Below are 12,203 nucleotides of genomic sequence, written 5' to 3'. Positions count from 1 at the left end.
ATTCAAATTTAAATTTTTAATTTTTTAAAAATTTTGAAATTTGTTATAGTTTTCTTGCATTAAACAGGGAAAATGGTTTTAAATTATCAGTTTTAATTTTAATTAAGTTCCAAAACTACTAAAAATAGCATTATTTTGAACTTAATTGGTTATGTTATATGCATTGCACCAGTGCTGGTCGTATATTGTGTTTTCATTTTATAGTTTAAATATTAAAATACTCTTTTGTAATTATGTTTTGCGCAAAAAATCATCGGCAAAATTAATAAAACCTTCAATTAATCATGGTTTTAATTCAATTTAAGAATTCATATTGAATTTAAATTCAAATTTAAATTTTAATTTTTTAAAAATTTTAAAATTTGTTACAGTTTTCTTGCATTAAACAGGGAAAATGGTTTTAAATTATCAATTTTAATTTTAATTAAGTTCTAAAAACCACTAAAAATAGCATTATTTTGAACCTAATTGGTTATGTTTTATGCATTGTACCAGTGCTGGTCGTATATTGTGTTGTCATTTTATAGTTTAAATATTAAAATACGCTTCTGTAATTAAGTTTTGCCAAAAAATCATCGGCAAAATAAATATAACTTTCGACTAACTATGGTTTTAATTCAATTTATTAATTAAATTTAAATTTAAATTCAAATTTAAGTTTTGAATTTTTTGAAAATTTTAAAATTTGTTATAGTTTTCTTACATTAAACAGGGAAAATGGTTTCAAATTATCAATTTTAATTTTAATTAAGTTCCAAAACTACTAAAAATAGCATTATTTTGAACTTAATTGGTTATGTTATGTGCATTGCACCAGTGCTGGTCGTGTATTGTGTTGTCATTTTATAGTTTAAATATTAAAATACGCTTTTGTAATTAAGTTTTGCGCAAAAATTCATTGGCAAATTAGATAAAACTTTCAATTAATCATGGTTTTAAATCAATTTAAGAATTAAAATAATATTTTATTTCAATTTTAAATTTTGATTTTTTTAAAAATTTTAAAATTTGTAATAGTTTTGTTACATTAAACAAGGAAATTGGTTCTAAATTATCAATTTTAACTTTAATTAAGTGCCAAAAATAGCAATATTATGAACTTAATTGAATATTTTATATGCATTGTTTAAACATTGGAAAAGCTAATCAGTAAACCTTTCCACTTGCTATGCTTTTCATATTGCTTAACCCGTACAAAAGGGGTTAGTCGATAGAAAAGATATTAGCTCTATCTATACTGAGACAGTTGAGTGTTGGTCAGAGAGAAGAGAAGAAACAGTAAGGATTTAAAAAAAAAATAAGATTTAGCAAGAGAAATTAATAGAACTAGGAAAGACAAAAATATCTACATTATGGTGGATAACCTTGATATTCTATCATAATTGTATTGTTAATTATAAAGCATACAGAGATGGGCGTGTTCTCATTGATTTCTGTCAGTAGGGATAAGAGTAATGTTAACATAATACTTGGGTAAAATTTTGATCTGAGATGAGATCTCTTTTTTGTACTTATCAATACAACGATAAAAATTTTTTTTCCTGTATATATATATGTATACATATAACTTTTACATTCTACAAGAATAAAGTTGGGCAGTAGCAATCCCATGATCATGCCCTTCTCTTTTGTGATTTTATTTGCGCATATTCTTCTTTTCATTCTTATTATTTTTCTTGTACAATTTGGCTTGATTCAAAGGATCTCCCATTTTTTTTTTTTTAATGTCTTTATTGCGAACTAATAAGTATTTTTTTTCAATATCTTTATTGCGAACTAATAAGTATTTTTTTTAATATCTTTATTGCAAACTAATAAGTACTTTTTTTTTAATGACTTTATATTTTCCAGTTGAACAAAGGAATCAAAAATCTTTAGTTAGAAGCGATAATGGAAAAAATGGTGGAGGAAAAAAACAGATTTGAGATGTTGTTTACGAGTACAAAATCAAAGCTTAATGGTTTGCGAGAAGTGATAACAACTCAGTTTTCTGAAAACAACAATTGTTTCTCAAGTTTAATGCAGGTAAATCTTATCTAAAGTCTTGTATAAGTTTTGTTAATCTAGAATTTCTAAAACAAATGGACAGATAAGCCTATATTTTGTGACAGAGTTTATCAAAACAAAGTCTGAAGAAAATCAGAACTGTGCCTTCCTGTTAAAAATGCTACGTTATGTAAAAAATCTTCAGGAAGTAAATTTGAATGTTGAATATCGTTTTATTTACAATAGTACATTCATCATCATATTGTCTATAGATCGGATTTCAGAAATTGAATGAGAAATGGTCAAAGGGTTTGGATGAAATGCAAAAAATGGCGAGTAAAATGAAAATAATGCATGAGTATACAGAGAAAAACTTTAAAAGCTTGAGCGTATTATTGGATTGCTTGCATGACCGAGAAATTAAACAGTTGGAAAATAATGAAAGAGAAGGAGATACTTTCAAGAAAATATGTGAACATTGTGAAGAAGTAATGCAGGTTTGCTTCTTCTTTCGAGAAATTTTCATTGTTTTATGGAGTTTCAAAACTGTTAAATAATGTTAAGATTGTTTTTTAAGACTAATTTTTGTCAATTTTAGGAGCTAAAAAGGACGGCTCAGCATTTTCGAATCAATGAGGAAGATATAAGATATCAAAGCTCAACTTTGTTTGAGAATTTGGATTTTGGAAGTGAAATTACTGCTGCAATAATTCGTGCTGCTGAAAATTTAACAAAGGAAAACGATGAACTGAAAAATGAAAATGCAGAACTCAGGAATACGATTTTTATATTGGAAAAAGAAAACATAGATTTAAAAGAGGTAATACTTTGGATTGTAAATCCGTACATATTACAATGATAATTTCAAGCAATTCCTCTGGTGACATTATCAGATAACACTATAGAAATACTGGGTACATTGTTAGTTTTAATTTCTTTGAAAATTTTTTATAGATGAGAAAAATGTCAATTGTACAAGAGAAAAAATTTGAAGAGGTAGAACACAGATTAGACCGTTTGCGAGAAGAAAGTGAACGATTAATAAAAGCATGCTATGATGAGGATGAGGAAGTTGATGATCTTAAAAATCAGATATCAGAATGGTTGAATACAAATCACTAACTTTAAGCTGATATGATTTGCTTTAGCAATAAGAAAGTGGAAATTTTTCGCTTTTAGCTTTTGCTTTGCCCATTTTTTTTTATTTGCTTTTCTACACCAGAAATATCATGTAGGAATGAACTGCATTGAACCCCAGCAATTGGAATCACGTAAAAAAAAAATAGTTTTACGTTACTTTTATGTCAGATAAGGGTTGGAATAATGTTTGCTTACATGATATATAATTTGAAATAGTTTTACATTTCCGGTGTTCAATTAAGATAAGTTTTTGTATTATGAATTATTAAATTTTATTTGATACTTTTTGTAAATTATTTGAAGGTTCGCGAGATTATTTCGAATTAGATTTTAATTTGTAAAAATTTTTTTGTGCATTCTTTGATACATAGATTTATTTATTGGGATTTTATATTTGCTTCTTTGTAAATAAATGTAATTTTTCTTGCTTAATTCAGCTTTCAAACAATAAAAATCATAAAACTTGACGCATTTTCATTGTTATTATTCTGTGGTAGCAAAAGCTTAATGTTTGGCAACGAAGCGTCTAATATAAAAAAAAAAAAAAAAAACGTACTGTTTTTTGCTGTTCAAATCAATAAAATTAGAACTAAAAATCGGTAAAATGTATTAATATTAGTTGCAAATCGAAAAAATCAAATTAAGTGAAATAAAAAATGAAATTAGAATAAGAAAAAAAGTGGTAATTATTAGAATAAGAGAAGTTATAATAAGGAGACTGTATAGAAAAATTTTTAATTCATTAGTTACAATTATAAAACATATATGTAAGCAGCAATTCAAGTAACAAAGCCGCAAAAATTTTTCCTTATTTATTAGATTATATTTTGCGTCACTTTACGTGTCGTTTTATCACTTCATTTAAATGCATGAAGCAGTTTCTCTGTTATTTATTCAAAGTGATATGTTTGCGTTATTCACTTTGCATAATATTTCGATTCAACAATTCCATGTTTTATTCTTAGCTATCTTTATTGCACTTTCATTTTCTTTTTGTTTTTTTTTTTTTTTTTCCTCTGCTTCATAGTTTGTTTCATTTTCATGTCGAATCTGTTTAATATTATATAATTTTTTGTAATAAGAAAAAATTGTGTTTTTACTGCTACATCGTTATAATACATCCAAATGAAATTGAATGCAAAAAAGATTTCCTCAAATAGTCACTATTTTTTGATTTCATGGTGATACACAAATGGTCACATTTTCGAATTGTAACCTAAATTGTAACCTTTTCAAAATGTAACCTTAACAGTAAATATTTCTTGCAGCCGCACTTGCACTTGCAGTTGCAGTTGCATTGCAAGTACAATTGCATACCTGCTTGCACATACAAATATTTTAATTTAATTGATCCAATGATTGCTAATATCACTTGTCATATTATCATTTGATCAGCATTTCAAAATGATAATTGCATAAGATTTATTGTTAACAGTAAATTAGTAAAACTATGTTACCAGCATGGTGAAAGATCACGTTTGATGATGAGAAAAAGATCAGATATGTCCAAGAAAAAATTTTGTTAATGAATTTTTTGAGTTTATCACCAGTCCAAAAATTTTATGAGTTTATTACCACGTCACTCTTTAATTAATTCCATTGCTTTAATAAGAAAAAAGTGATCAACTGGGAAATTTGAACAATTTGCAGCACATAAATGATAAGTAGAATTAGTTTTTATGTTAAAATGAAATTGCAAATAATGAAGTTTTTTTTTTTTTTTTTTTTTTTTTGTATATTTTTATGCAAAAAATAAATTAATAAAAATTGTTGCATGGAAAAAGATTGTGGCCAAGCAGAAGGTGAAAGTAATCTGACATCTGTTCTATTTTAATTTTGTGACTTTATTGATATATTAAAACGTTTTCAAAAAAATTCTTGTCTTATTAATAAAAATTGATATTAATTCAAAGATTTGGGAAACTTTTATTTTATGAATTAATTTCTTATAAAAAAGAAAAAAACAAACAACAACAATAACTTCAGATGGGTCAAAAACAAACTATTGGGAAAGGAAGAGGAAAAGAAGAAAGTTAACCATTGAAGATTATTCTCCAACTTTCCTATTACGGAGAACTTTACAAGAGATCAATTTTTTCTATTGTTTTTTCAAAAAAAAAATTAAATCGGCCAACAAAACTCATTTTTCCAAAATGAAGTTATTTTTTTTACCTAAATTTTACACCATTTTATTTTGTTACTAAAGCCGATTTTGAAGTAATACACTATTCAAAATGTTGTAGGTGCATACCTCAACAATCTGAAAAAATTTCGTAGGTGAAATTTCACATTCTGCTCGGTCAGTCAGCTCTATGAGTAATTGATACATTTTTTTAAACTTTTTCTAATTGATACATCTAGAAAATTTGATCATAGTTGTTATCCATGCAAAATTTCAGGATATGAAAATTTAATAAGTGAAAAAGTAAAGCAAATATTTCATAAATAAATTAGAACGTTCCCGCGGGTAACAATTCGAAAATGTGATCATTTGTGCATCACCATAAAATTAAATTTCTATAAAAATAATGACTATTTGAGGAAATTTTTTTTACATTCAATTTCATTTGGATGTATTATAACGATGTAGCAGTAAAATCACAACTTTTTCTGACAAAAAATTATATAATATTAAACAGATTCGATATGAAAATGGAAGAAAGTATGTAGCAAAGGAAAAAATAAAAAGAAAATGAAACGAAGATTGCTAAGAATAAAACATGGAATTGTTGAATCGAAATTATGCTAAAGTGAATAATGCAAATATATCATTTTGAATAAATAACAGAGAAACTGCTTCATGCACTTTTAAATGAAACGATGTGCGACACGTAAAGTGACGTAAAATATAATCTAATTCAAAACATCCATGTGAATCAATCAATCAACATATGTCAAATAAATTTGTGTTTATGGTAATATAAACTCTGGCCAAAATTATTAAACAATTCCTGAAACTTGTTCCTGAAATTTCCTAAAAAGACAAAGGAAGATCTGATCAAAAGGAAGACAAAACGATAAATCAAGTACCAAAGTAATATTCTCATTAATATTCTCAATATGAAACTATCTAGCCATTAGATATATCGCACCTTCAGCATAAGAAAGCTATGTCAGCGAAAATTATTAGAAAATAAATTTAGAATAATTCCGACCATTTTTAATATTCGGAAATCTTCAATTAGTATCTATGTGCGCACTTTCTGGAAATCCTATACTACAAACAAAATGACACTGCCAGAATATGGAAAAAAAGGAAGAGATATGACCAATGAGCACTATATTCGGAATAAATTCATATAAACATGAAAGCAAAGTAGCTAACAGAAAAAAAAAAAAAAAAAAAACAATTATAAATGAACACTAACATAAAAAAAAAAAATCGAAATCAAAATGCATAAATTAGCATTTACAATATTTTCTGTATAAAAAAAAGAAAAAATTTCCACCAATAAGAGCAATGATAGTATCATTTTGTTTTTTATAATATAAAGCAGTAAACAGCAAATTTTATCCTAAAAAAATCCCCGAAAAAAAAAAAAAAAAAACAATTATAAGTCATCGTCTGTAATCTCAAATCCTTCACTCTTGAACAGCAATGTCTTCTGAAACAAATTCATAGACTTAATGATATATGAATACTAATCTTAATTCTGTCCTCCCCCTCAAATTCACTTTAGCCTTTTACAAAAGCCCATATTAACATTCTAACTGTGATATGGCAGTAACATCATCTGAGTAGGGCTATTCGAAGAAATTTTTTATATTTCTTGAAATTTCAAACAAGTCCTTAACACACTATCACTGAACAAATGGATTAAAGAACAGAATAAAAAAAGAATAAAATATCTTAAAATAAAAAATACACCGAAATTGTGGTGAAAGCATCCAGTACACATTCATTTGAATCATTAGCAATTGATCCTAAATTATTAGAATGATGGTTCCAAATGAATGCTACCATTGTCGCATCGGCCATTTGTTAATGAGTCGTCATAATTTTCAATGATTTTGGTTCTTTCGACCTCTTTTGGCTGTACTGAAATTCTCAGTGCTTCATTCTTCATTGGTGCTGAATACTGAACAGCTCTCGAAATAACAGAAAATCTCATTGAACCATCTTTTTTTGCGGAGAATAAATTTTGAACATATCTTTTGTTGGATAATCATAGTCAATCAAGGCTACCAAACTAAATACAGGAAAATAGATGACTACACATCAACAGCAGCATTAACAAATAATAAAATCATTGAGTGTTATAACACATTAAAATTATGGCAATCAACTTAACGCTGCTTTATTGCTAATTAAGAGTAAAAGTAAAAAATTAAAAAGAAAAACTTTCTTTTAAACCATGAAATTGCACAAAATAAAGGGTGAAAAAAATATTATGTATCTGCATTAAAATTATTATTTATCACTACGAGAAACATTCGTTAAAAAAAAAAAAAAAAACCTTGAGAATTTTAAAAGCAATCGATTGAAGCAATAGAGAAAGCAAAATAGCTTGAAATCAATGTTTATCAATAAAACTGCAGCCCGATCTGTAAATGAAACATAAAATTGACAACTCTAGAAGCAATAGTTTTTATTCTATTAGAAAACAACATTTGACAGCGAAAACTTTTGAAAAAAAAGAAAAAGTAACATGGAGATGCATGATTACATTTTTCTCCTAACTTACTCAAACAAACTCTTATAAGTTAGAGAAACTGTTAACCAAAAAAATTGGAATTTTTTTGTGTTAGTTACAAATGAAGTAGGATGAGTGAAACGAAACCTGATTGGTATACAGAGTTATCCAGTGAAATATCCATTTCGATATTAGATATTTGAACCAAAAAAGCAAAACCGTTATTATCTTGCTCAGAAAATTTGCCATACATGAATTCTTGTTGCTCGAAACTCTGCACTTGAAATTTCTTTTATCGCTTTGTTAATAAATATTATTATTTCTGTAATAATGAGCACAAAGGCAAGTTGCAAGCACCTGTTTTATATTCCCTAGAGGAATTTTCCGATATTCCTTTATGCAAAAAATAGAACCAAACTTCCGTTGATTTTCAAATATTGTTTGAAACGTGTTAAAACCAAAGGCTATCTTTAAATTTTTAATATATTTTTTAATATAATATGTATGTTTTTTTAAATATATAAATTTTTAAAATATTTTTCACATACTGCATGATCTTTATGCATTAATATAACAATATAATGGACAAACTCTATCATTTCAAAATCTATTTTATCTCCATTAAACCTCAGAGCTAGCTTTTTGGTCCCGAAATCACTTTGAATTCAGTCAGATAGTTTTCTTGTAAAGACAGCTTATGTTTATTTCTTATCCCATCAAAAAAAAAAAAAAAAAAAAAAACGAACTATTTACCACAAATACCGATTATCCTCCAACTTGAAATAACTATTTTACATGTTTTTTGAGAAAAGCTTTTCAGAGAAAAAAAACAGAAAAAATTATGCTTCAAAGTGCTAAGGAAAACGAAGAGCAAATAATCTAACCTATTGTGAGAAAGTTTTCTAGAAAATTCCAAGAGAAGGGATACGAATGAATATGGATTGCCATTTCTTTCTCATAAAAACCAATCGATTGATAACCAAAATGAGATATTTCTTTGTTGACTTGTCTAATCCATTCGGAGTCATAAGCTGAGAGTCACCGTAGTCATTTATATTTATGAGAAAGTATAACAGTGCTATCAGCAGAACAGCGCATGATGAACATATCAGTGTTACCAACACGTATGTAGAATGGCCCTAAAGTGCTCCAAGCAAAAAGAAAGAAACAAAAAAAAAAAATGATTGGTGACGATTCTCGATAAAAATGAGACGTTGGTCATGGTCTCTTAATAGAAATATATGTAGAAATAACATTAACATAGTTCACACCGATATTTTTTGTTTCTGAAGCTGTACTGTTCTTTTGTGCAAAATTATAAAAGAGAATTTTTCTTTTTAAACTACAAAATGACAACACCATATATGACCAGCTCTGTGCAATGCATATGAAATAATCAATTAAGTTCAAAAAATAAACATTTTCTTAAATGAATTGCTATTTTAAGTAGTTTTTGCACTTAATTAAAATTAAATTTAATAACCTAGAACCAATTTCCTTCTTAATGTACAAAAACTATTACAAATTTTAAAATTTTTGAAAAATTCAAAATTTAAGCTTGAAATAAAATTTAATTTTAATTCTTAAATTGAATTAAAACCATGATTAATTGAAAGTTTTATTAATTTTGCTGATGAATTTTTGCGCAAAACTTAATTACAAAGGCGTATTTTAATATTTAAACTATAAAATAACCACACAATATACGACCAGCACTGGTGCAATGCATAAAAAATAACCAATTAGGTTCAAAATAATGCTATTTTTAGTGGTTTTTAGAACTTAATTAAAATTAAATTTGATAACCTAGAACCAATTTCCTTGTTTAAAGTGAGAAAACTAGTACAAAATTCAAAATTTTTAAAAAATCTTAAATTTAAATTTGAAATAACATTTAATTTTAATTCCTGAATTGAATTAAAACCATGATTAAATGAAAGTTTTATTTATTTTGCTGATTAATTTTTGCGCAAAAATTAATCACAAAAGCGTATTTTAATATTTAAACTATAAAATGACCAAACAATATATGACCAGCTCTGGTACAATGTCTTAAAATTTGTAATAGTTTTTGTACATTAAAAAAGGAAATTGGTTTTAAATTATCAATTTTAATTATGTTCCAAAACCACTAAAAAAAGCTTATTTTGAACTTAATTGACTATGTTATATGCATTGTACCAGTTCTGGTCCTATATTGTGTTGTCATTTTATAGTTTAAATATTAAAATACGCTTTTGTAACTAATTTTTGCGCAAAAATTCTTCAGCAAAACTAATAAAACTTTCAATTAATAATAGTTTGAATTCAACTTAAGAATTAAAATTAAATTTTATTTCAAATATAAATTTTGAATTTTTTAAAAATTCTAAATTTTGTAATAGTTTTTGTGCAGTAAACAAGAATTAAAATTCGTTCTAGATTATTAGTTTTAATTTTAAAATTAGTTCTAGATTAACTAAAATTTAAATTGTTTTATTAAATTTTAGTTAAGTGCTGAATCTGCAAAATATAGCAATTAGTTTAAAGAAAAATAGATATTTTTGATGTAGTTGATTATTTCATATGCATTGCACCAGATCTGGTCATTTTATGCTTTAAATATTAAAATACGGCTTTTAAATTATGTTTTCTTATAATAAAAATTAACAATATTAACACATGACTGCTATTTAAGAAAAAAACAATGTTTCGTGAGTATTTGTGTAAGATTAATAATTTAAAAGGAGTGAAAATGGATAAAGGTGATAGAATATTGAATATTCGTTTTTTTTTTTTTTTTTTTTCGTCATTTTGAATTCGTTTACTTCCAAGAGAAATGTAAACCTGAATAATGAAAATGATAAGTGATACATATGACAATTATGAATGTGAAAAATTTGGCTTTCACTGGAGTATTTGTTTAGAATTAGAAGTCAAAATTTTGAACTTTCAATTTAAAGAAATATATTAAATTAACGGTTTGCACATTTTAATCAAATATATGAACAGTAAAAGTTTAATAGATGAATTAAGTTAGATAAAATAAATTGAAAACGAAATTAGTCACTGATCATCTATCACCTTATCAATTATTGCTAATTGATATTAATTGTCGATCGATCTTCCTCAGTCTAGTCTAATTAAATAATTATTACTTTTAGTCATGAAATTGGAAAAATTATTTAAATTGTTAAGTCTGATAAAATGCATTTAACTAGACTAGAAGCAAAAACGAAGATGAAAGATCATTAAATGAAACATTTCAATTAATTCATATTTTTATGTCTTTTCTTTTTTTTTTTTTTTTTCTTAGATATATTACAATTCATTTAAATTTTGAAAGTATATCGAATACATATGAGATGTTGCTGACATTACTACGTTGCCATAGGTAACTATTTGTTCATTCGTAGCCAACAACATTTCCGCCAACATCGAATGGCCTATTTGCATTTTTTCATTTCGATTATTGAAGAAATTTATCCCATAAAACTTTGTTTCATCTCATTCTTTTCTCTTTTCTTTTTAATTTCTTTTTAGAAGGCAAAAATTTCAAACGTTCGCAATATTTTTCTGCTTGTAGTTATGTAGTTTTTAGGAATATTCATGATTATGTAGTCTGAAATTATTCATCACAAAAGTTATGTTCAAATTTGGTACCAAAAATATTTATAATTTAACAATTAAAAATGCCCCATAAATTTTCATACTTAATTTATCGGGAGAGTTCTATAGATAATTGATGAAAAATTGTTTATTTAAAAATATTTATTTAAAAAAAATATATATATATATATTTAACCACTTCTATCACTTATTTACTATCAAATTATTAAGGACTGTTATTTAAAAAAAAAAAATCTATAATTGATGAAATAATGATGAAAAATTTGACAAAAATTTGAACAACAAAATAGTTACCAAAAAATTGAATAATTAAGCATAAAGTTAAGTTATCAGCTATGCTTAATATAATTATTGCTAAATTTACAAAAAATAAACAAATGGTTTGCCATATTAAAAAATATTTGTATTCAAAGCGAATGCAACTAACTAAGCAATGGGAAATTGAAATATGCTAAAATAAATGAATTAGGGTATGCTTGCAATTCGTAATAGTATCATTAGTACAGCTAACAAATTATTTTGCTATCTGTTTGTTTGTTACTTTTCTGTTTGAAAAGTTTCAATAAGACTCCCAAATTCCATGCAATATTAAATAATTATAAATTTCCTCCTGCTTGAAAATTTTCAGAAGTTTGCTAATATATAAATAAATGTTTTATTCAAAGTTTAGCATTGCAATAGTTCACAAACAAACAAAAAAAAAAAAAAAAAATTTACAATATTTTCAACATATCTCTTTTTAGTCACTTTTTTATTTTCATTTTTTTTACAAAATAATAAAACTTTTAAAGCATATTGAGTTCCACTGTTAAATTTGGATTTTTTTTTTTTTTT

General features: G+C 25.6%; 2 protein-coding genes and 1 pseudogene across 4 annotated transcripts; 1 reads left to right on the top strand and 2 right to left on the bottom strand.

The window, feature by feature from the left end:
- Positions 1 to 2,336: 2,336 nt before the first annotated feature.
- Bm7990 (Uncharacterized protein) lies at positions 2,337 to 3,108 on the top strand (the record flags this gene model as incomplete). Its single annotated transcript, XM_043082903.1, has 3 exons — positions 2,337 to 2,483; positions 2,585 to 2,806; positions 2,941 to 3,108. 3 exons carry the CDS (start codon positions 2,337 to 2,339, stop codon positions 3,106 to 3,108), a joined length of 537 nt encoding a protein of 178 aa, XP_042938837.1.
- A 4,020-nt stretch (positions 3,109 to 7,128) lies between these two features.
- Positions 7,129 to 8,013, bottom strand: Bm60 (Uncharacterized protein; the record flags this gene model as incomplete). Of its 2 annotated transcripts, none has more annotated exons than XM_043082901.1 (3): positions 7,129 to 7,165; positions 7,584 to 7,671; positions 7,908 to 8,013. In XM_043082901.1, 3 exons carry the CDS (start codon positions 8,011 to 8,013, stop codon positions 7,129 to 7,131), a joined length of 231 nt encoding a protein of 76 aa, XP_042938835.1. The 2 variants fall into 2 exon arrangements, with proteins under 2 accessions (XP_042938835.1, XP_042938836.1); XM_043082902.1 differs by lacking the exon at positions 7,129 to 7,165 and adding an exon at positions 7,235 to 7,316.
- A 420-nt stretch (positions 8,014 to 8,433) lies between these two features.
- Bm18381 lies at positions 8,434 to 8,475 on the bottom strand (annotated as a pseudogene). The gene has a single exon. A coding segment is annotated over exon 1 (42 nt).
- Positions 8,476 to 12,203: the final 3,728 nt, after the last annotated feature.

The sequence above is a fragment of the Brugia malayi genome, assembly GCF_000002995.4.
Source record: "Brugia malayi strain FR3 genome assembly, contig: Bm_023, whole genome shotgun sequence".
Classification (NCBI taxonomy): domain Eukaryota; kingdom Metazoa; phylum Nematoda; class Chromadorea; order Rhabditida; family Onchocercidae; genus Brugia; species Brugia malayi.
The sequence above is the reverse complement of the archived record's forward strand: the minus strand, read 5'-3'. Positions and strand labels throughout refer to the sequence as shown.